Here is a 25,487-nt window from a genome sequence, read left to right as displayed (position 1 = left end):
GCATACTAAAATACTCAACTAGTCTAAAGAAGGCCAGTTGTATTGCTTCTTTAATGAGAACGACCGTTTTCAGCTGTTCTAACATAATTGCAAAAGGGTTTTCTAATGATCAATTAGCCTTTTAAAATGATCAACTTGATTAGCTAACACAACGTGCCTTTGGAACATAGGAGTGATGGTTGTTGATAATGGGCCTCTGTACACCTATGTAGATATTCCATTAAAAATGTCAATTTCCAGCTACAATAGTGATTTACAACAGTAACAATGTCTACACTGTATTTCTGATCAATTTGATGTTATTTTAATGGACAAAAAAATGTGTTTTTTTCTTTCAAAAACAAGGACATTTCTAAGTGACCCCAAACTTTTGAACGGTAGTGTATATTTGAGTGAAAAGCAAGTCCCTATATGCCACTCTCACAATAAAGATATCCACAACAAAACATATCACCATAAAGCAGGTGAGTATTACCAAGAAATACACCAAGTCATTCGCTGTATTCATTTTCATATATCTTTATTTAAGGACTTCAATTCATACAAAATGTAATGGTATAAATGACTGTAGGATTGACAGTCATATAACGTATTCGACAGTAAAGGACCCAGTTGCTCCAGAACCTCAGAAAACAACCCTTCTTCACTAAACCACACATATGGTTCAAATATAGTTCAATACTTTTGTTTAAATGTTGATATTTAAGCTCTTTTGTCTTTCCAGAAACAAAAACATATGTATTAAAGATCTTCAGAAAGTACAACCGGTGAATAGATTGTATAAAGAAAATTGTTTTTTTTGCACATGCACATACTTTTCATAACATGCAAACATGACATGTCCAGGGAATATAGCCACAGGAAAACTGGATGAGGTATGCCGAGACAAACTGGTGCGGTTTTAAAATTGGCACTCTAATTAACGGGGGTTTGGGGTGGGGTGGGTGAGGTTGAAAGAATAAAGGATCTGTTCACAGATCTATGGGTGCACACTGCTTTCTCCTCAACTAGGGCACCATAAAGTGACCTTTAGAGGCCAAGGAAGATTCTTGCAATCTACAATGCTACTGTACCTTCCCCTATAAATAGCCATGTTCAAATGTAAAGACTTCGATTCAAAGTCTAATACTTCACCTTTTAACGATCCATCAAATAGATTGCACAATATATCTGATGTTAGAAAACAAAATAAATATGTGATTTCTGATTCAGTACAATAAAAACAAACACATTTTTACATCTGGGTGGTTCTATCAGGTTACATGCAATAGACTTGCTGAACTCAAAATGCCCTGTTTGACATAATTCAATTTATAATAATTGTGCCTTTGCCAATGCATTTCAATGTACATTATATACTACATTTGCATTTTTACAACTCTTTGTAAATAAATCCTAAGTAAAATTTGGTCACAATCATGCTAAAGCCTGAATCTGGAGAACCCAGAGGGTAAAGTTACAGGGCAAGTGAGAGTTAGTCCAAAAGTGTCACCTTGTTGCATAGCCCTACTTGAAAGAGTCAACTGTCAACGCAACCCTTCAATACCTGCGAAGACACAAAGTTGTAGGCTATGTATCAGTTAGTGAAGGCCTTCACACAACCCTGCCTTCAGGAGAAATATATTTGGAGGAAAACAAACCCATGCGATATGGGCAAAAGTGGCAGAATTCATAAGCATACTGTACATGTAATCTACTTCTCTTCATATATGAGAGATATGAGGCAAGTGTTAATAAACATGATACTTGAATATATTGTTTCTATCAATAAGAACACGTAAAGTGAAACTTTCCTAGTTGGAGGGAATCACAAATGGCACTTTTTCCCTTGGAACCCTTTGCCTTCCATCTAACTCTGGCAGTACTGTATATTTTTGGAAGAGAAAGGCAAAAGCTCTGTATACACCCTTTAGCAAAAGTATATACAACTTCAACAAGTTCAAAACCCTGGCATGCATTACATTGCTTGCTTTAGATCTGTAGTTCTGACCTACTTATAACTCTATTTTACATAATCATTACAAAAAAATGTGTTGCATTCTTTTCCTCATTGGAGGTTCAAAGAGAAAACTTTGTTACTGTATTCCTTGAATTCAGTAAACCTCCCTTTGCTTTACAACTACACTGCTCCAAAAATAAAAGGAACACTTAAACAACACAATGTAACTCCACTTCTGTGAAATCAAACTGTCCACTTAGGAAGAAACACTGATTGACAATACATTTCACATGCTGTTGTGCAAATGGAATAGACAACAGGTGGAAATTATAGACAATTAGCAAGACACCCCCAATAAAGGAGTGTTTCTGCAGGTGGTGACCACAGACCACTTCTCAGTTCCTATGCTTCCTGGCTGATGTTTTGGTCACTTTTGAATGCTGGCGGTGCTTTCACTCTAGTGGTAGCATGAGACGAAGTCTACAACCCACACAAGTGGCTCAGGTAGTGCAGCTCATCCAGGATGGCACATCAATGCGAGCTGTGGCAAGAAGGTTGGCTGTGTCTGTCAGCGTAGTGTCCAGAGCATGGAGGCGCTACCAGGAGACAGGCCAGTACATCAGGAGACGTGGAGGAGGCCGTAGGAGGGCAACAACCCAGCAGCAGTACCGCTACCTACGCCTTTGAGCAGGAGGAGCACTGCCAGAGCCCTGCAAAATGACCTCCAGCAGGCCACAAATGTGCATGTGTCTGCTCAAACGGTCAGAAACAGACTCCATGAGGGTGGTATGAGGGCCCGACGTCCACAGGTGGGGGTTGTGCTTACAGCCCAACACCGTGCAGGACGTTTAGCATTTGCCAGAGAACACCAAGATTGGCAAATTCGCCACTGGCGCCCTGTGCTCTTCACAGATGAAAGCAGGTTCACACTGAGCACGTGACAGACGTGACAGAGTCTGGAGACGCCGTGGAGAACGTTCTGCTGCCTGCAACATCCTCCAGCATGACCGGTTTGGTGGTGGGTCAGTCATGGTGTGGGGTGGCATTTCTTTGGGGGGCCGCACAGCCCTCCATGTGCTCGCCAGAGGTAGCCTGACTGCCATTAAGTACCGAGATGAGATCCTCAGACCCCTTGTGAGACCATATGCTGGTGCGGTTGGCCCTGGGTTCCTCCTAATGCAAGACAATGCTAGACCTCATGTGGCTGGAGTGTGTCAGCAGTTCCTGCAAGAGGAAGGCATTGATGCTATGGACTGACCGTTCCCCAGACCTGAATCCAATTGAGCACATCTGGGACATCATGTCTCGCTCCATCCACCAACGCGGCGTTGCGCCACAGACTGTCCAGGAGTTGGCGGATGCTTTAGTCCAGGTCTGGGAGGAGATCCCTCAGGAGACCATCCGCCACCTCATCAGGAGAATGCCCAGGCGTTGTAGGGAGGTCATACAGGCACGTGGAGGCCACACACACTAGTGAGCCTCATTTTGACTTGTTTTAAGGACATTACATCAAAGTTGGATCAGCCTGTAGTGTGGTTTTCCACTTTAATTTTGAGTGTGACTCCAAATCCAGACCTCCATGGGTTGATACATTTGATTTCCATTGATAATTTTTGTGTGATTTTGTTGTCAGCACATTCAACTATATAAAGAAAAAAGTATTTAATAAGAATATTTCATTCATTCAGATCTAGGATGTATTATTTTAGTGTTCCCTTTATTTTTTTGAGCAGTGTATATACATTCTTACTCATATGCATAACAGTGACTATATATACCTCATATACTGTAAACCCTATATCATATGTTCCATCCTCTCCTCTCCAGTGTTGATACATCACAAAAGTCAGGCTGCATTGTAACTATAATAACATATATATATAATGATAGGCACTTGGTATTCAGCCACTAGAGCAGTACGTTAGAAAGACTTGACCTACCCAACTACACTCATATCATTTACATTATGTACAACTTACAAAAAATGAACATCATGAAAAGATATTCCATTTAATGTTATAGTTCCATAAAAAATAAATTAGAATCTTCGGTCCTTCTGTGTTTTGTGTTTTTTGTTGTTGTTCAGAAATAGTTCAACATGTCATAGGTGACACGGGAAAACAGCAGCAATACTATACCTACTTAACCATATACTCTCCGTAATGCATCTTACTGTAATACCCAGAGTTATAGAATGAGAGAGTTAGGCCAGGTTTTAGAACAGCCGCCATGTTAGAACCCATGTAGAACTTTATTCTTGAAATGTTGGATGTAACAATACGAGAGCGCGTCTGACAGTTCGCTAAGAAATGACCCGCTGTAAACAAGCAAAACAGAGCAGCGAAATTAACATACATTTGTATTGATTAGCATTTGGAATGATGTGTATCCAAGTCTGCACAATGCCAATTATCACTTAGCAACAGCTATGGAGGAGAAAGTGGCCGTCTCTGAACATTCAGACAGAAAGTGCATTGGCTCAACTCTCTATATATGACTCTGGTAATACACTCTTAGAAAACAAGGTGCTATCTAGAACCCAAACGGGTTATACGTCTGTCCCCATAGGAGAACCCTTTTTGGTTCCAGGTAGAACCCTTTTGATTTCAGGTAGAAGTCTTTTGGGTTCCATATAGAACCCTTTTCACAGAGAGTTCAACATGGAACCTAAAAGGGTTCTCCTATGGGCCTAAGAACCGTTTTGGAACCCTTTTTTTCTAAGAGTGTACCTACAGGAGTCTAACAACACTCTTGTGTAGAAAGAGTTCAAGAGATACTAAAGGATTTTCTGCAGAGAGGGAAGGGATTGGGTGGTAGTGCATCATTATCATCACTTGTTCCTCCTGGTTCTACTCATATTACTTCCAGTGCCAGCAGACACACCACAGGACAAGACACACCATAACGAACGTCGGCCATGCACAGTACATCACCAGCTGGGAGTCAACTAGCAGGCGCGATTCATCGTGTAGAATCGTCTGGTTATTAATAGAGTACGGCGCCCGTTATTCTGGCGACAGGACAGCCACCCTCTGCTTTTAACCGTTCGTAGGCACGGTGTGTTTTGTCCTTTAGCCAGCAATAGCACGTAATCCCATATTAGATCTGGACAGATGGGGAGAGAAAGGCTTTTATCTGGTCAATACTGTAGAGAAACACAGTTCACAGTCTTAGTTGTTTTCCTCCAAAGACAGTAGGAAGACATTTAGGCTTTTTTTTTCATCTATTAAAACTATTTCACTGGCCACCGCTTTAAATATTCACAGGGATTTCACATGTGCTCTGCACACCATCAAAGCTTTCATTTCAGTGCAAGAATGGAATTGAGAAAATGTAATATCAGGTGTCCTTCATCCTTTAGTGCCATTTGCCTAGAAAAGAGAAAACGTCCCGAAGAATGGTTTTCCTTTTCAGAGTACTTCCTGTATGTTTAACACATCTTGGAATATACCTGTCTCCATTGGCCACCTATGAGCATGCAGGAACTGACATCAACTGACATGTGGCCCTCTGTAGCTCAGTTGGTAGAGCATGGTGCTTGCAACGCCACGATCGTGGGTTTGAGTCCTGGGACCACCCATACATACAATGTATGCACGCATGACTGTAAGTTGCTTTGGCTAAAAGCGTCTGCTAAATGGCATATGTTATACATTATCAACACTGTACTGTAATCTGTACAAAAGATGAGCGAGTTCATCAACGTTCAAGCTAAAACGCTTTCAGACATGTGAAGGGGGATGTAAGCTACGCTAGCACCAGTCATCCTCTTCCTTCTCCCGGAAGCTCCCAGTTCCTCTGGTGCTGGAACTCGAACCGGCGTTGACCCCCAGAGTGAAGTGGTACCCGTTTGGGACCGCAGCCCGGCCTTGTGGGGCAGGTGCAGAGGAAGGCTCAGCAGCCCCATGGGATGCTGAGGCAGAGGTCCTGGGGGAGCGGCCACCTCCCCCTCCATGGGTGCTCACAGCGTCCTGGAAGTCATCAGGCTCCTCAGGGAGGCTGCGTGGAGGGGCACCCCGCAACTGGGGGCTCAGGTTGGGGTCTGAGCCGATGCGGGTGACGGGCATGGCGGGTGACTCCAACAGCGCGCTATGCTCCGAGAGGCCACGGCTGAGACTGGATTTGTGCCCCGTGGCACCAAACTGCACAGGTGAGGAGTTGGCGGTCTTGTAGGCCACGGCGGGGCGGGGGGTGAGGGGGGTCTGGGGGAGCTGTCTGCGCCCACGGCAGGGTGTGCTGAACGCTGAAGTTAAGACCACTTGGCTGCCTTTAGCCATGCCGATACTCTGCAAGAGACAGCAAACAAATCAGAGAGTAGTTGAGAGGCAGGGATGGACAGGATACTGGCCACTCTAACCTGAATCATCTCACCCTGAAGCAGCACTATCATCCCACCCTAAAACCACAAGCTCCAGGGCCACTCACCTGCTTGAAGAGGCCTAGGTCATGGGTCTCTCCAGGGGAGGTGGAGCGGCTCGGGCCGGCTGACTTGGTGTGGTAGTGCTCCCTGCCTCCGTAGCGCTCACAGGAGTAGTAGCGCTGCTTCTCCCCGGCAGCAGAGTGATGCCTTCTCTCCTGAGGCCTGCCTCGGTCACGCTCCCTCGCCCGCTCCCCGGACAAGCCCTCCACGGCAGGGTCAGCAGGCAAACCTGAGGCCGACACACACAGACACAGGGTTAGGGACTGAAGTAAACTACACTCGTGGAGTGTATATGTGCATGTGGGTGTGCATCCCTCAGACCAAATAAAAATGCATAACGCTAAAACATCAGGAAGTGATTTCTGTTGATCTTTCAATTTTCTTCCAAAATTCTATGCTCTGATGAAAACCACAATGACAGAACAAAACCGCTTTAAGTGGCTGTTTTACATTCTTAATGTGTCAGAGCCCTATCCTAGTGTATCTGGCCCAGAGGAATGTAACCCTTTCTCATCCTCCCTCTGTCTATTGCTCTCCCTCCTTCCCTCTCTCCCTCACCCTCTCCGTCTCCTCTCTGGGTTTTCTGTTGCCCTGCCAAGAGGTGTCCATAAATCCCACTGACTGGGCATGTCCACTGGGGCCTTTTATCTGCACCAATAAAGCCCAGCTGCTGCTGCCCTCCAATGCCAACACAAAAAACACCCTGCGCCCACGACACCAATGCGCTCCACCAGACCATGAATACGGCCTGATCTCTATTGCAGATGATCTCTGTGTGGCCACCAGCGGACACTAGGGTTTAATATTTTCCTGGTATTTTACAAATGTTCCATCCCGAGAATAATTGACTTTTCTTCCTGGTAACCCAGTACTTTACGCCAAAACCCAAAGTGTCATTCAAAAGCATTCAAAAGCACATTAAAAGGCCTATTTCTGGATTTGATTAGAGATTTGATTAAAAGAATTCAGGCATGATGCTACCTGAACCTGATGAGCCATACATTAAATAGATTATATGAGCCCTACATTTAAGACATTCAATGAGCCTAGGCCCAAATGATTGAGCCATTATCCAATACATATAATATACTACTACTGCTACTGTATACTGTATATAGCATATTATACTGCACATTATGTATGACAGAAACACATAAAAGCTCATTGATGTAGCTCGCTATATGCTCTCTTGGGTAAATAAATAATATTTTTGAGCGTGAACTGTATTACTGTTCTGTATTATATTATACTGTTTTATATGGACAGGAATTACACACACCGTTCAAACCATGATAAAGCAGGGATAGAACATGACTCTGGAGCAGCACAAGCAGCCGACAGAGTTAGAAGTACTTGCTAGCGAATTTGATTTTGAAATATAATAGGGCCTATTTGTATAATTAGTATGCTGATGCATATACAGTATATACCTTACATAATATTTCCCCTAATGTTATTAGCCTACCTCCTCTTTCTCTGTTGGTTCATTCCTTCCTCGCTTTCAACAGTTAAATGAAATACGTTTCATTATCCTTATATTTCATCATTCTGATGACATCCTTGAATAATATAGGACTAGAATTAGATGCAGGAGGCTTTCACTTGTCTTCACGAAGATGGAATGGCTATGGGTCTGAATAAATAACTGCTATAGCCTACCGCCATTGTGCATTCACTCTTCTTTCAAACTTCCTGTGAATTCTATTGGCTGCTGTATTTACAATTCAGCAAAAAAATGTGTGCGTCCCTCTTCAAAAAGTCTATTGGTATAAGAAATGCGAAAAAAATATTTATGCATAACCCATCATTAATTTGCTAAACCTAAAGCTAATACTGCATTGAATTTATTACCTGAAAGAGGTAGTCTAGGACATCTATATATGGGGCTATACAGTGCATTCAGAAAAATGATTCTAAAATGTATTAAATAGATTTCTTCCTCATCAGTCTACACACAAACCCTAATAATGTCAAAGCAAAAACAGATTTTTAGACATTTTTGCAAATGTATTAAAATGTATAAACTGAAAAATAACATTTACATAAGTATTCAGACCTTTTACTGAGTACTTTGTTGAAGCACCTTTGGCAGCGATTACAGCCTTGAGTCTTCTTGGGTATGAAGCTACAAGCTTGGCACCCCTGTATTTGGGGAGTTTCTCACATTCTTTTCTGCAGATCATCTCAAGCTCTGTCAGGTTGGATGGGGAGCGTTTTCAGGTCTCTCCAGAGATTTTCGATTGGGTTCAAGTCCGGACTCTGGCTGGGCCACTCAAGGACATTCAGAGACCTGTCCTGAAGCCTCTCCTGAGATATCTTGGTTGTGTGCTTAGGGTCTTTGTCTTGGTGGAAGGTAAACCTTCACCCCAGTCTCAGATCCTGAGCGCTCTGGACCAGTTTTCATCAAGGATCTCTCTGTACTTTGCACCATTTATCTTTCCCTCGACCCTGACTAGTCTCCCAGTCCCTGCCTCTGAAAAACATCCCCATAGCATGATGCTGACCAAGGCCCTTCTCCTCCGATTGCGCAGTTTGGCCAGACGGACAGCTCTAAAAATAGTCTTGGTGGTTCCAAACTTCTTCCATTTAAGAATTATGGAGGCCACTGTGTTTTTGGGGACCTTCAATGCTGCAGAAATGTTTTGGTACCCTTCCCCAGATCTGTGCCTCGACACAATCCTGTCTCGGATCTCTACAGACAATTCCTTGGACCTCATTGGTTGGTTTTTGCTCTGACATGCACTGTCAGCTGTGGTACCTTATATAGACAGATACTGTATGTGCCTTTCCAAATAGTGTCCAATCAATTGAATTTGCCACAGCTGTACTCCAATCGAGTTGTAGAAACATCTCAAGTATGATCAATGGAAACAGGATACACCTGAGTCTCAAATTGTACTTTTATACATTTGCAAAAATTTCTAAAAACCTGTTTTCACTTTGTCATTATGGGGTATTGTGTGCAGATTGATGAGGATTTTTTTTATTTAATCGATTTTAGAATAAGGCTGTAGTGTAACAAAATGTGGGAAAAATTAAAGGTTTTGAATACTTTCCGAATGCACTGTATATCAAACTAGAACAGGATTATCTCTTTTGGATGTAATTTGAATGGAGTTGTTGGAGAGAAAGACTCAGAGAGTGCTCACAGGGTGCACTGCTTTAAAACTCTGCAGCTGCAATACATAATATATATCTCTTTAAAATTAAAATAAATGGTCTATCATGCCTGCTTTAAGTCTGGTTTTGGGGTGGGGCTCTGTTAGAACATGGAGGGATTGGGGTGGGTTTGATTTGGTAGGGGATCCGTGTGTGTTCTGCCCTCTTCCAGTTCCGTCTGTTATCTGTATCAGCATAAAAAATACCAAATAAAAACATAATAATAAAATAATAATAAGGTGACCCCCGAAAGCCAGATGGAGATGGGTAAATTAGACGTGCATTTGGTATTTATATTACTGTAGCATAGACTATGTTGCAGAAAATATAGGCCTACCAATCACAATAAAAAAAGTTCCCTTGATGAGATGATAGGTCTACATGCATTGTGACCTGCGCTCCATACTGAGATGGGCTGTCTGTCCCCACCCTGAGCATTGATGATTCATCATGTAGAGGCCGTAGAGAAACCCGATTTGACAGCGCATATAATTTAACAGTTCCATTTCACGCCATGCTGTTCATAGAAATAATTTATTATCATTTACCGGTTTCTAGCAGTTACTTATCCTCGGAAAAGTGAATGATTTTAGGGGGTAAATCCTGGTAAATCTCAGTAACCGGGTTCCCGCCATTGAACTCTAGTGGACACACACTGACCAGCACCACTAGTACACTCAGCCAGCACAACAGTTCCATGGATCATGTTCCTGCTTTATGGAGGTCATGGCTAGGTCCCAATTAGCACCCTATTCCCTATGTAAGGCACTACGTGTGACTAGGGCCCAGAGCCATATGGTGAATAATGTACCATTTGGGACACAGCTCATGTGACACACATGAGTGCTCACAGGGTGAACTCATACAGAGCAAACAGGGACATAGGGGTGTCATCATGGATTCGGAGCCATGTGGAATGGTACAGTATCTGTGTGGGTGTGTATGAGGTACAGTAGGTCAGTATGGGTGTGTGTGCATGTGTGTACTGATGACCTTTAACCCATGGAAGAAAACTAACTCAACCAACAAAACTCTTGGCTGCTGAAGCCCCTGTTCTGTGGGGCTCAGGCTGCCTGAGATAATCTCGACTAGAAGAAAACGGGAGCTTTAGCCTGCACATGAGACTGGCTAATTTCACATCGTTGTACAGTGCGTAGTGGCTGCCCCGTCGCCCATAAGGGGAGCTACTATTGGAGCAGCTTAGCCAATTTTATAACTACCGCTTTTGAGGTTATAGTACAAAGGGGAACGGTGAATACAAACTTTAAAAAATCACATCCCCACAAAGCAGATTTTCCTCGGGGAACTCATAAGTCTCTTTGTTAGTCAGATGGAAAGCTTGACACGCAAAATCCCTGGCTCAAGCTTTTTCTTAAACGCAACAGAAACCTCTTTCCTTCATAACCCGATCACAGGCCCTTAATCCGATACGGAATTTCTGCTACTATGCAAAAGCGTCCAAGCGATTTGGAACAAGAGCCAAGTCTCTAGGTCTCTCTGCCTCTGAGAATGAAAGGTTTCCTTACTCTATTTCTGTATGAATTCCTAGTTCATCCTATGCTATATGGGTTCCACAGTGAGATGTCTTTCAGTCTGTGTATGTTGCTGCATGAGCGAAAGTATGCATGTGAACATGTGAATACATATGTGTGAAACTGTGTGTGTGTGTGTGTGTGTGTGTGTGTGTGTAAGCTATGATTGACACTAGCAAAGCAACGGTCTTCCAAATGTATTTATAAAAGGTCAAAAATACAATTGTGATACATGTAATAGCTGCATAATGGAGTGAGATACTCAACCCTTTTTGAATGAATAAAAATTCACTAAATATTGACTGATTTAAAGCTCATAGACAATTGTTTAATGACAGACAAAAACATATGAAATCCACAAGTTTTGGTGGGAATTTACGTTTCAACTTTATGTCATGAAAGGACCCATGCTAACATCTTTAAGCCTCATGGCTTATTTAGGTGTTTTGTTATTGTATTGATAGAATAATAACGTTTGATTATGTATAATTTGCATATACACTTGAATATAAATGATCCTTTTGCATAGTCAACTTTAGTTGGAATTTATCAATGCACACACAAATACTACTATTTATGAGATTTGACAGTTCCTTTTTGGGAGTGGCTTCCTTTGCAGGTGAATTACTTTGTGAACATTTCAAATTAATGAACTCTTAACCTTTTTAAACTACAACAAAAAAGGAACACCCACCTTTCTCCCATCTTGTGGTATAAATATTGCCTTTGTGCGTTTTATCCCGTCCAAGGGTCAGCATTGTAAATGATGCAGATCAGAATCAACATGTTGACATTGTGAAGGGGACCAGCATGTGTTTGAGCGGCCATAACAGATGTTTGCGGGAAAATATGCTTTGTACAAGCAAGAGTAGGAATTAAATCAATTCAGCAACAATTACGTGACAAGTGAATTTTCCCCCCACAAAAACAGGGAGGTAATGGCTGGAGAGAGTGAATTCTGAGGTTGGCGGGGCATGTGCGTTGCTACTGTGCGTATCTGCACATGCATGTATGGTGTGTACCCCCTCTCACCTGCTATACTAGAAGGCTGCACGCTGGATGTCCTGTCGAGTGACTTCTGCTTCTTGTCCCTCTCCTTGTCCCTGCGTCTGTGACAGCGGTGATGGTGGTGATGGTGGTAGGGCCTGTCCTGGGCCTGGCCTGGGACTGAGGACGACTGGGCCTGGGCTTGGCTAGGCCTCTCCAGGGTGTAGTCACTCAGACTCACCTCCTGGGGGCGCTGGGAAGCCAACGTGGACGCCGACCGCCTGATAGGACTGATGTCAGGTATAGGCTGAGAGGAGCGAGCAAAGACGAAAAACGGTGAGTGGAGGAATACAAGATGGAGGGCTAACTACCATAGTGGTGTAGCAGTAGAGTATTTTAGAATACAGCACAACCACTGGACTGGAGCATCAAGCACCAAACTGTTCACTAGACAGCAGACACAGTACAGACAAGGAAGTATGACAGACCAGTGGACACCAATCTCTGGGCTTGAGACTCACGTTCAACCTCTTCAGACAAAAATGTTGAGGAGACATTTCTGACTGAAACACTGAGTGATTTCAATACTCACTACAGTTAATCTTGAACACATCACTAATGATTGGCATACCACCGCCCAATCCCATATCAACCCGTTAGCCCCTATCCCTATGGTATAATCAATATGGTAATGATATGGTAATGTCTCTACTTTGCCTCTGGCCAGCTCTTATGTGCGGCTTTCTGACGTTGTAGGAAGGCTCAGTGTCAGCATGCTGCATGCAATGATCTGGACAAGAGCTAGCCTCTGGCATGCTAAGTGGCAACATACTGGCACCATACCATAATTACCATGCTATCTAAATCTACCTTTTTTTTTATACACAAAGGTGCATAGGGGGTAAGAGGTAGTGTTCGATTTGGGGTTGGATGTACGTAATGTTTGGCCTGAGTTGTTAAAACTTGTCGTAAACTAGCAGGAGACACTTCTAGTGAACTAAGAATAAGCAGGGTGTTGACGGTTCCCTTTAAATGTTTCCCACCTTGACAGGCTCTGAGTTGTGTGTTTGGAAAAAGCCTGGTGTTGCAGTGAAATTAACATGGCAAAATAGAACATTGAGAAGTTTAAGCCTGGAGGTAAATAAAGGAAGTGAAATGACAGGCTGGAACACTAGCTACGTTATTCCTCCCTCTGGTGGTAACAGCCTGGACGACATCCTGCCACAGTTGACCCATAATGCCAAGAGCAGTCTCCTGGAAACAGCACAAGTGTATTCCCCACATAAACCGTCCTTTTCAAGTTTCGTTTTTCATTCATTGTTGAAAAGGTAAATCAATTAAGTGATATTGTAGATCATAACCAAATTGATTCTTGAGGTATACGCTCTGTTCAGCTTGTTCTAAGAGTTCCTATCACACAGTCCCGGCCAGTAGCTACAGTCAGTGGTTTGTACAACAAAAACCACAACAACCACAACAACAACACATGGAAATAAAGAGAGAACAGTACAGTTATGTCAAAGTAGGAAAATAGCAGTGCTCTCCGTGCCTACATTAAAACATTAACAAACCACCCACTGAAACGACACACAAACATACAATGGTCACAATGGTCATATCACGTCACTTCATGGCAAGAAAGCAACAAAAAGAGTGTTTGGTGTCCCATGGATTTATGTGAGGTAAAGTACTAAAACACTCAACAATAATTCTACTGTAGGTGACATGGATCTTGACCACTCACACCAATATGGGCTTTAGCTAATGTCTAAAGAGTGTCAAACTGACGGTGAGAGTATGTGAACTCCCAACTGGAATGGAGGGAGCACATAGAGGCCAACATAGAGATGGAAAGAGAGGGATGAGAGAGAGAAAGGGAAAGAGATATAACAGAGAGAGAGAGAAAAGGAAAGAGATATGACAGAGAGAGAGAGACTTGACTTTTTGTCTTTCTTTAACCTGTTGGGGATGGGGGCGCTGTTTAGACTATTTATGCTAATTGGGTAATTTTTGAAACGGCTTCCCACAAAATCCTTGATCGTACAATATGCATATTATTATTATTATTGGATAGAAAACAGTCTATAGTTTCTATAGGAGTTGAAATTTTGTCTCTAAGTGGAACAGAGCCCATTCTACAGCAATTTCCCTGACATGGATTCAGATTTCAGAAATGTTGGCCACTGTTCTGAAGTCAGTTAAAACGGCACTGATATTGCTATGACTATACGGACACTTCTTACGTCTTCCCCTGGATGCCTTTACGTGATGACGATTCCAATGGGGTCGATTGCGTGTTCACAGGCCCTACAAATGAAAAAACCCTGAAGCTAGTCATTCTTTTGGAGCTGCGTCATGCGCCTAGAGGACACCGGCCCGCTCCTGTTCCAAGCATTAGTGAAGGGGGTAATATTACTCGGGTCATGTTTCTACTCGTTATGGGAGTTAAAAACATCATAAGGTAGTTAATTTAAAGCGTTTTATAGCAATTTATATCCGTTTAGTGCGATTTTGGGACATTTATTTTTGCAACGATGTGAATAGTTGGGCACGCTTTTCAGTTCATCCCGAACGCAGTTGACATTTCCACATGGCAAGAGGACAGCTTTCCACCAAAAGACGATTTCTCCCAAGAAAGGATCCTTTGCCCAAGATACTGATGGAAGAACAGCTCAAGGTAGGACATTTTTATTATGATAAATCGTGTTTCTGTCGAAACATTTTAGTGGCTTAGGACGCCATGTTTTTTGACGTAGTTTCGCTTGGCGCAAACTGTATTGAAAAGTAAGGATAAATTAAAAAATGTAATTCCGCAATTGTATTAAGAATTAAATTGTCTATCAATCCCTGTCCACCCTATATTTTTTAGTCACGTTTATGAGTATTTATGTATAAGAGTAGATCACTGTCTAAGTGGCGCAAGGACATATTCTGACCAGCTGAGTTACATTTCACATTGTCTAACCATGATTTTGGTGGCTAAATATAAACGTTTTCGATCAAACTCTATATGGATTGTGTAATATGATGTTACAGGAGTGTCATCGGAAGAATTCTGAGAAGGTTAGTGAAAAAATTAATATCTTTTGGCGATGTTGACTTTTATCGCTCACTTTGGCTAGAATCAATGCTGGGCTGCTATGTGCTATGTGCTATGCTAATATAACGATTTATTGTGTTTTCGCTGTAAGACACTTAGAAAATCTGAAATATTGTCTGTATTCACAGGATCTGTGTCTTTCGATTCGTGTATGCTGTGTATTTTTACGAAATGTTTGATGATTAGTAAGTAGGTAAACACGTTGCTCTAAGTAGTTTTTCTATTCCATTTGTGACGGTGGGTGCAATTGTAACCTATGCCATCTACCTGAAATATGCACTTTTTTCTAACAAAACCTATCCCATACCATAAATATGTTATCAGACTGTCATCTGATGAGTTTTTTTGTTGGTTAGGGGCTATAAATATCTTAGTTTAGTCGAATTGGTGATGGCTACTGGTGTTGGTGGACAAATAAAAGATGGTGGATTATGCTAATGTGTTTTTAGGTAATAGATGTACATCTTTACATATTGTGTCTTCCCTGTAAAACATTTTAAAAATCGGACAAGTTGACTGGATTCACAAGATCTGTGTCTTTCATTAGCTGTATTGGACTTTAATGTGTGAAAGTTAAATATTTAAAAAAAATATTTTTTTTGAATTTCGCGGCACTGGTTTTTCAGTGGGGGGGGGGGGGGGTGTGCCGCTAGCGCCACGCTGATCCTAGACAGGTTAATGATACATCCTCATTTCATTAAAACCTCACAACCCCCCCACCCCGTTTTAAAAAACAAATATCCCTTGTGTTGTATACTCACCTTGTCCTCTACCACACGATACAAAACAACACCACACATCCCAATAACCAAAACCTCACCACTTCTACAACATCACACATCCCAATAACCAAAACCCCACCACTTCTACTACCGTATATCCAACCCATCTTCCCCAGCTATACAGACGGCCTCCCCGACACACCATCTCCTGAAACATCTCTACACTTTTTATAATTTGATGAAACTCAAATTACACCCTAAGGCGCGCAGAGACCATCCCATGAAATAATAGTAAAGGGTCTGTTATCCCCCCACCTCTGACCCTGTTCCTCCTTGTTAGCCAAATAGCCAACTTACCTGAGCCTCACATACCCCCTGCCACTGATGTGCCTTCACTCCTGTTAGGCTCCTAATTTTCGTCACCTTAATGCAGAGGTTGTAGAGGGCATTACCTCCCACCCTCTCAAACTCCCCCAGGCTCGGAGTGTTAAAGTCCAACAAGTCCTCCATACCCCCTTGCCAGTCCCCAGTCTCTGCCGTCACCTGCAGTGGCGGAAACATCGGTGGCTCCCCCCCTTTGGCCGCTCAAACACCCCCCCCCCCCCCCCCCCCCCCCTTACCGGCTCAGACAGTGCCTCCTGGACCTCCCCTAGGAATCTCTCCAGCAGCCTAAGAGATGTTAGTCCTGTTTGTTGTGCCAGGACTTCCGGGGGTTTCCACCCTTCCTCACCCAGCAGCCGCAGGTCACCCAGCCTTAGTAAACCAGCTGGCATCAGTCGCTTCTGCAGGGTGACCGATTGAACCGATCTCAAAAGGATGGCTGGATTGTGGAAGATAGGCCCCTCCCACACCCACAGCCCAGGCTCCACCCCCCCTTCTCGTGTGGGCCTTAGCAGCTGCCAGACCCTCACCACCGCAGAGTAAAAATCAGAGAGACCTGCTGTACTCAGCCTCTCTAGCCTCATGAGGAAAAAGTTGCCAGTCCAACTCTAATCCGCAAGCTATCCTCAGCAGCGCCCATGCTGGTTCTCTCCAGCCGACACCAGTATGGTACAGCAGTCTTTGCGCCACCTTTAGTCAGAATGCAGCCACCCTTCTCTCCAGTTCCACCAGGCTCTGTCCTCCTTCGTGGACGTACATGTTCAACACTGCCTCCCACAGCCAGTGATGGCCCAACCAGAAAAAAATCCACCATGGCCTCCCGAGTGGCACAGTGGTCTAAGTCACTGCATCACAGTTCTAGCTGTGCCACTAGAGATCCTGGTTCGAGTTCCAGGGTCTGTCGCAGCCGGCCGTGACCGGGAGACCCATGGGGCGGTGCACAATTGGCCCAGCGTCGTCCGGGTTAGGAGAGGGTTTGACCGGTCGGGATGTCACGCTCTAGCGACTCCTGTAGCAGGCCGGGGGCATGCACGCTGACACGGTCTCCAGCTGTACATTGTTTCCTCAGACACATTGGTACGGCTGGCTTCCGGGTTAAGCGTGCAGTGTGGCTTGGCTGGGTCGTGTTTAGGAAGACGCATGGCTCTCGACCTTCGCCTCTCCCGAGTCCGTACGGGAGTTGCAGCGATTGGACAAGACTGTAACTACCAATTGGATACCACAAAATTGGGGAGAAAAATAATTTAACAAAAATCCACCAGCTTGTGTTGAGGACAGCCAGTATTCCACAGGGAGGATGCCGCCAGGTTGTTGATGATCTATATATGACACTTGGGAAAGGAGCCACCTGGCCAGTCTTGACACCACTGCCTGTGACAACCCCTCACAGTTCTTTCTGACCCACCTCTCCGAGCCCAGGATCACAACCACACTGCAAACCCCCTGGAAGTAGAGGGCCCTATCAGACCATGCCCCACATAACAAAGCGTTGCTCTTGCCCCAGTTCACCTAAGCTGACGAAGCTCCCTCATACACCTTCAAACTAGTCTCTAGTGCCTGCATATCCTGCCCATCCCTGACCGTCACAGAAATGTCATCTGCATATTCGGACACTGCTGTCAACACACCCATGCCTGTCCAGCACACTCCCTGCAGTCTCCTGCATAAGAAGCTCAAAAAAGGCTCAATGGCTAGTGTATATAACTTCCCCGATAGAGGGCATCCTTGTCTAATGCCCCACCTCACCCAGACTGGCCTACTGAGCTCCCCTCCCACCTTGATCATACATGACGCCCCAGCATACAACATCTTCACACAAGCCAAAAACCTTTCCCCAAACCCAAACACAGACATCACAATAAACAGATACTCTTGGTCCACTCTATCAAAACCATTCTCTTGGTCTAAAGTTCACATTAGAAACTTTCGACAAGTCCAACATGTCCCTGATTAAGAACAAGTTGTCCGTGATTGAGCGTCCTGGTACACAATATGTCTGGTCCTTGTATACTATAGAGTCCAGATGGGACTTCAGTCTGTTAGTGAGGACCTTGGCAAATATCTTGTAGCCCACACAGTGCAATACCACACGCCTCCAGTTCTTAAGTTCACACAAGTACCTTTTTTGGGCAGGAGAGTCAGAGCCGCCCGACGGCAGCTCATCGACATCTCTCCTACCCTGACGCACTCACACAACAGGCAAAAGAAGTCTGGTCCAATTATTCCCCAGAATTTTTTATTAAACTCCACTGGGAGTCCATCGACCCCCGGTGTACGGCTGGGGGACCTCTGGGTTACGGCCTCTGCCAGTTCATGGGACAACAGGGGAATGTTAATTTCATCCCTCTGTGCCAGAGAGAGCTTAGGGCACACAGCTTTGAGCACACATAGGATCACACGGTTCTGCCCTATACAACACAGTATAAAACTACACATTCCACAATCTCCCCCACCACAAAGGTCACCCACCCATCTGACAGCCGCAAACAATGCATACCCGTGGCTTCATGGCTCTGTCTTTCCAAACAAAAGAAGAATTAGCTCAGAGCATCTCCTTGAGCATGGAGAATTTATCTCTTACAAGTGCTCCCTTTGCTTTAACCTGGAAAAAACTGCCCAGGTCTCTATGCAATTCAGCTAAATTAGCTTGGAGGCCTACATTGCCTTGCCCCACCAGCTCAACCTCCACTTCTGATAATACGCTCGAGTTGCCCCAATACTCTCTCTCGCCTCTGAGGATGAAAGAGCTGTATAACGTTGACAGAAAAGCAGAATTTAGACTTTTCCCACATCCCACCATTGACTCAGAGACTCATACCCCTCTCTTCGCTGCCCCCACCTTCCCAAAAAGTCTGGAAACCTGAGCAAAAAGTAGCATCTTTACATTAAACTTCCAATAGAATGCCTGCTGAGGCCCTGGTGAAATAGACAGCCAAGCCAAGGTTATGTGGTGATCTGAAAAACCCATTGGGAGAATGGTAGAGCCCAACAGCCTATCGCTCTGATTCCTGGACATGTAAACCGATTTAGTCTGGCTGCACTCACCCTAGACCCCAAAGACCTTCACCCATGTATACTGTGTTGTGTTGTCTAGTTCTCCAAATATCCACTAGGTCAAATTGCTTAATGATGTCACCCCCACTGAGCCTGAAAGAGGCCCCTCCCCATTTCTATCTTTCGTAAAATACATTGTACAGTTCCAGTCCCCGCCGACCACCAACATCTCTTCAGGCGCTATCTGTGAGAGTTCCTGTCTAAGACACCCAAAGAGATGCCCACTCTCTCTCCCTGTGTTAATGCCTGTTTACTACAAGCAGTCTACCCCTACAGATATCCTTTGAGGAGCAAATTTTTACCGCCAGACCCGGTGCAAAAAGGACTGCCACCCCTGCACTAACATTTGTTACATGGCTCAGCACACTTGACCCTTTCCACCAGAGCCCCCAATTGACTTCATTCACCACATCACTATGAGTCTCCTGTAGAAACAACACCTGTACTTTTTTTGTTTTACATATTCACGCAATCCTCTTTCCTGCATCTCTGGCGCCATTTATATTAAGCGAGCCAACCTGAAAAGTCTCCATAAGAAGTGGGAGAAAAGCCAGCAAAGAAAGAGACCAATAGCAAAGTTCAAAAAGCCCCAGTGCCAGAAAAAAAATATTAATCTGAACAGCATCTGAAGGTAGACCCTTACGCACAGTTGTGACCCACTTCCTCAACCTAAAACGTTTCCTGGGTGAGAGGACACCATGCCCCTTATTTTTCATAGCGTGTTGCACTGATCTTACAAACCTTCCAGGTTCGCAAAAAAAACTTCAAGATTAAGCTTTTTCCCTTTAGTCTCATTCAGGAACCTTGACTATTCCTTCACTGTGTCCTTTGACCCCTCTGCCTGACTGGCTGTCAGCTCTGGATCCATTGAGGGGGAGCCTGAAAAGAAAGCCTCATCTACACCATCCATCCATAGCCTGACCAGACCCAGCCTCATCTACAGCATCCATACATAGCAAGACTATACCCAGCCTCAGCTACACCATCCATCCATAGCAAGACTAGACCCAGCCTCAGCTACACCATCCATCCATAGCCTGACCAGACCCAGCCTCATCTACACCATCCATCCATAGCATGATTAGACCCAGCCTCATGTACACCATCCATCCATAGCATGACTAGACCCAGCCTCAGCTACACCATCCATCCATAGCAAGACTAGACCCAGCCTCAGCTACACCATCCATCCATAGCATGACTAGACCCAGCCTCAGATATACCATCCATCCATAGCATGACTAGACCCAGCCTCAGCTACACCACCATCTATAGCCTGACTAGACCCAGTCTCATCTACATCACCATTTCTAGCATGACTAGGCCCAGTCTCATCTACACCACCATTTCTAGCATGACTAGGCCCAGTCTCATCTACACCACCATTTCTAGCATGACTAGACCCAGCCTCATCTACACCACCATCTATAGCATGAATAGACCCAGTCTCATCTACACCACCATCTATAGCATGACTATGCCCAGACTCTGCTGCCTGTGTCTCATGGCCCCCTGCACGTTGACCTCAATTTCCCCCATTGGTGCTTGTACCCTCACCCTCACCGTCTACGGCCTTTATGTGGGCACACAAGCTTGTATGCCCCAAATCCCCACACTCAAAGCACCATAGACTATCTGTGCTGGCAAACTCCGCGTAGAGCCCCCCCCATGCCTCACTTTAAAATTAACATTTAACTGTTGCTCATTGCTATTCAGAAACATGAACACTTGGCTCTGGAACAAAACAACATGCTTAACGGCATCTGCCTGAAAACCTGCCGACAGTACACGAAAACCGCAAGCAAACTTACCAAACCGACTCAGCTCTTTCCGGATTTGTTCATTCATAATAAACGGAGGCGGATTCGCAACTACCACGCTAGTCGAAGGAGTCGAAAGAGGAGAAATCGGCACCAACACATCTCTTACAAATATTCCAATAGCAATCAGCCTACCCACCAAATTTACTCTGTTCATGAACACAACCACAGCTTTGTTCATTCTGGATGCGGAATGTATAAATTCAGCTCATACCTGTTTGCCGACCGCAAGCAGAACCTCCTCCACCTTAACTCCAATCTCAGGAACATACCTGAGTGAGTTTATTAGCAAGTGCATTGGTGACTATTAAAACCTTCCCTAACCAGAAACCGTGGATTGATGGCAGCATTCGCGTAAAACTGAAAGCGCGAACCACTGCTTTTAATCATGACAAGGCGACCAGAAACATAACCGAATACAAACAGTGTAGCTATTCCCTCCGCAAGGCAATCAAACAAGCTAAGCGTAAGTATAGAGACAATGGAGAGTTGCAATTCAATGGCTCAGACACGAGACTGTGGCAGTCAATCATGGATTACAAAAAGAAAACCAGCCCCGTCGTGGACACCGGCGTCTTGCTCGCAGACAAACTAAACAACTTCTTTGCTCGCTATGAGGACAATACAGTGCCACTGACATGGCCCGCTACCAAAACCTGCGGACTCTCCTTCACCGCAGCCAACGTGAGTAAAACATTTATGTTAACCCTCACAAGGCTGCCGGCCCAGACGGCATCCCTAGCCGCGTCCTCAGGGCATGCGCAGACCAGCTGGCTGGTGTGTTTACGGACATATTCAATCAATCCCTATCCCTCATCTCATATGTATATACTGTACTCTATACCATCTACTGCATCTTGCCTATGCCGCACGGCCATCGCTCATCAATATATTTATATGTACATATTCTTATTCCTTCCTTTACACTTGTGTGTAAAAGGCAGTTGTTGTGAAATTGTTAGATTACTTGTTAGATATTACTGCACGATCGGAACTAGAAGCACTAGCATAAAAGGCAGTTGTTGTGAAATTGTTAGATTACTTGTTAGATATTACTGCACGATCGGAACTAGAAGCACTAGCATTTCACTACACTTGCATTAACATCTGCTATATGTGACCAATACAATTTGATTTGATCTGAATCCATGCCGTAACGACAGCGTCTCCTCTGCACTAGGTTGCGAGGCCATCGAGTACACCACAGTGTTCAAAACCCCAGGAAACTAAAACTCTGTCCTCTTCCTCCCTAACCTTGAAAAAAAACTGTGTGTACCGCTAAACTAACAGTGGGTTAACTCCACCATAGAAAATAAAAATTGAAAGAAAAGACCAAGGAAGGATAGAACTCTCCACTACGCCTCTAAACTACAAAACACTCCCAGCATGCACTGAGAGAGAGAGAGAGAGAGAGAGAGAGAGAGAGAGAGAGAGAGAGAGAGAGAGAGAGAGAGAGAGAGAGAGAGAGAGAGAGAGAGAGAGAGAGAGAGAGAGAGAGAGAGAGAGAGAGAGAGAGAGAGAGAGAGAGAGAGAGAGAGAGAGAGAGAGAGAGGAGAGAGAGGAGGAACAGGTGTACATACTGCCAGGTAGGTCCCAGGTAGGTGGCGAGGGTGGTTCCGCTATTAGACAGCACACACAGGAAGGAGGTGGGTACAACATTAGCCATGGGCATCAAGAGGAGGAGAGGAGGAGAGGAGGAGAGGAGGGAGAAGAAAGGGAAGAGAGGATGGGAGTGGATGGGGAGAAGGAAAGACAGACAGAGAGCAAAGCGAGACAGACAGGATTCATATGGTTAGACACGTAAACCAATCACACAGCTGAAAAAGAGGGTCCGGAAAATGCCTTCAAGAGGAAAGAAATCTGGACTCCATTCACCACAAGAGCAGGGAGGAAAAGATGACAAAAATGAAAGACAGGTACAAAATAAATGTCAGACAAAAAACTTTAAGACATTGACTATAACCATAATGGAGACAATGAAGGTTGACAAAAAGTCTAGTGTGAAACGTGAAAACAGACAAATGGGTCAAAAGAATAACAAAAAATATGTGGAAATGGTTTTCAATATTTATAAACAGGAAAGCATGGTGAAGATGGGGCACATTCGTAATAAGGTTTAAGCAGTTTCCCACACACTTTTACACCTGGAATTTTTGGAGAGAGAGAGATTGGCATATTACATTATTAAGTATAAACGGTATATCAGTAAAGTATATTACACAATGTGGCCATCAGATTATCATCAGTTGTTTAAAACATGAATATTTTATATTGTGTAGTATTCAAAATACTCTGCGTTAAGACAGATCAACAATATTCTCCCATGAGGCTCAGTTCGTAGATTATGGCACTTGCAACGTCAGGTTGTGGGTTCGACTCCCACGTGGGACCAATACGAAAATGAATGCACTCACTACTGTAAGTAGCTCTGAATAAGAGTGTCTGCTAAATGACTGTAATGTAAAAGGTACAGTGCAGTCACTGTACTGCTGTGGACATGACTGTACATTCAGATTTGTTGAGGAAAAATGATGATATGTCACATAAGATCGACATACCAAAGTCCCATGGGCCCTTGTCAAAAGTGGTACACTGTATATGGAATAGGGTGACATTTGGATTTGGGATGCACACAAAGTCAGCAGGATGACTTGATGTGCACTGACAGACAGCGTCTTTGCATTAGTTAGCCTGTGGCTAATTCAATTCATTTCTAGCTACCTACCTTTATATTATGTCTTTCTACCACTCTATTTTTCTCTTTATGTTCTCTTTCACCAACTACTTTCCCCACTCCCTTCCTCTCTGACTGTGTCTCATAATAATATCATCACGAACTACTACCAACTATATGAGAAAGTATTATTGAATACTGTCAAGTTTTCTAGTAAAAACTGTGTAGTACTATAGATATCAAAACTCATATAATGTTTACTAGCATTGTCTTAATGTTGACATCGTCCTAATTGTAGAGTTAATACTGTTTGATTTGAGCAGGCACCACGTTGGCAGCCCTGGCGGGGTTCTGGTGGGGTACTATGTGAGAGAGAGTACAGGGGTACAGTAAGGAAGTGAGTGAAGGAGGACTTACATAGTACTGGGAGTCCAGTCTAGGCATGGAAGCTGCTCTGCCATGGCCCTCCAGACCAAAGTAGCCCTCTAAATCAGCACCGTTCTCCACCTGCCTCATCTCCACTGATTCCTGAAACAACACACCGTATGCATATAGTTGAGTAGAGGATACCAGAGTGAATGATGGTACGGTGGCTGCTTGCTTAACTCACATCTTTTGTCAATTGTATGTTGGGTTGCAAAACAGTACATTTCCCAAAATTCCCAGCTTTTCCAGAAATCCCGTTAGGAAGATTTTAGGATTTCCTGCTTATTCCCTCCTGATCCCAGGAATTTTCCCAACCGGGACATCTGGAAAACCTTGGTATTTCAGAAAAGTTACCAGAATTTGCAACCACTTGTTGTGGGTACCAGAGGTTTAACAGTGAACTATTATACGATGGTTTCTTGCATAATTCCTATCTTTGGTTTAATATATGTACTAAGTACCTGAGGTTTGATGGAGTAGGGCACGTCCTCTGACTGGCCCCTCTGTAGAGTCCGACTGCTAGTGCTGGACCGCTGGCCCTCCTGAGACAGCTGATCTCCTGATACGGACTCTTTTATGGCACTTCTAGGGCTTGGTCTGAGGTCACACGCAAAACACACACAAACATCGTGAGATATCTATCCGGCTCTGCGACCACCATCCGTGGAGGTCGCACAGCCTGGCCGTTCACCTCCCCAAAACTCCCAACCAACGCGTTCGTGGCTCCTATTCATTTCAATGTGGTGACAGTTGGAGAAATTGGTTGAACCACGCTGAGATTTGGAAAAGTATGATAAACAAAGACTGTGATAAGCACTTCACATTGACCACTACTACGTCTACCTGTGTCCTTCCTGCGTGCAGTAGTGTATATGCCGTGTATCTATACATTTCTATTGACGAGTGTATCTATACAAAGACTGTATATCTGCTAAGAAAAACATATGGGCGGGCACTCACACTGTGTCACCATTGGTTAGAGAGGAGGTGGCGGGCGGAGGCTCTGGCTGAGGCTCTGGTTCAGGTTGTGAGGGGGGCGGGGGCTTGGCAGTGGTGATTGGCGTCTCCTCCTGCAGATGGGTCATGGGCATCATGGGGCGGAAGAAGGCTGCACCCTTTTTATTCTGCAGGAGACAGAGAGATTTCTAGTCATCTGGACCTCCCATCGGCTTTTCTCACTAGTATCAAGTAGAGGTAGTGACAAATTCAATGGATGTGGAGCCTATAATGCCTCAATCATTTGTGGGTGGAGATAGCTCTCAATGGCGCAGCC

At 44.3% G+C, this 25,487-nt stretch overlaps 1 protein-coding gene across 5 annotated transcripts in view; it reads right to left on the bottom strand.

The window, feature by feature from the left end:
• Positions 1-503: 503 nt before the first annotated feature.
• LOC129863846 (voltage-dependent N-type calcium channel subunit alpha-1B-like) overlaps positions 504-25,487 on the bottom strand; it is a 218,384-nt gene continuing 193,400 nt past the window's right edge. For 3 of the 5 annotated variants that reach the window (XM_055936175.1, XM_055936176.1, XM_055936174.1), the window contains 7 exons: positions 25,175-25,338; positions 24,676-24,811; positions 24,206-24,316; positions 22,695-22,733; positions 12,083-12,344; positions 6,365-6,588; positions 504-6,225 (listed from right to left, as the gene is read on the bottom strand). In XM_055936175.1, coding sequence (XP_055792150.1) covers positions 5,692-6,225; positions 6,365-6,588; positions 12,083-12,344; positions 22,695-22,733; positions 24,206-24,316; positions 24,676-24,811; positions 25,175-25,338 — 1,470 coding nt within the window. In that variant the 3' untranslated portion in view covers positions 504-5,691. The remainder of the gene's footprint in view (positions 6,226-6,364; positions 6,589-12,082; positions 12,345-22,694; positions 22,734-24,205; positions 24,317-24,675; positions 24,812-25,174; positions 25,339-25,487) is intronic. The other 2 variants (XM_055936178.1, XM_055936173.1) reach the window with 1 other exon arrangement.

The sequence above is a fragment of the Salvelinus fontinalis genome, chromosome 10 (genome assembly GCF_029448725.1).
Source record: "Salvelinus fontinalis isolate EN_2023a chromosome 10, ASM2944872v1, whole genome shotgun sequence".
Lineage (NCBI taxonomy): Eukaryota > Metazoa > Chordata > Actinopteri > Salmoniformes > Salmonidae > Salvelinus > Salvelinus fontinalis.
This window is presented reverse-complemented; position numbering and strand designations above follow the sequence as displayed.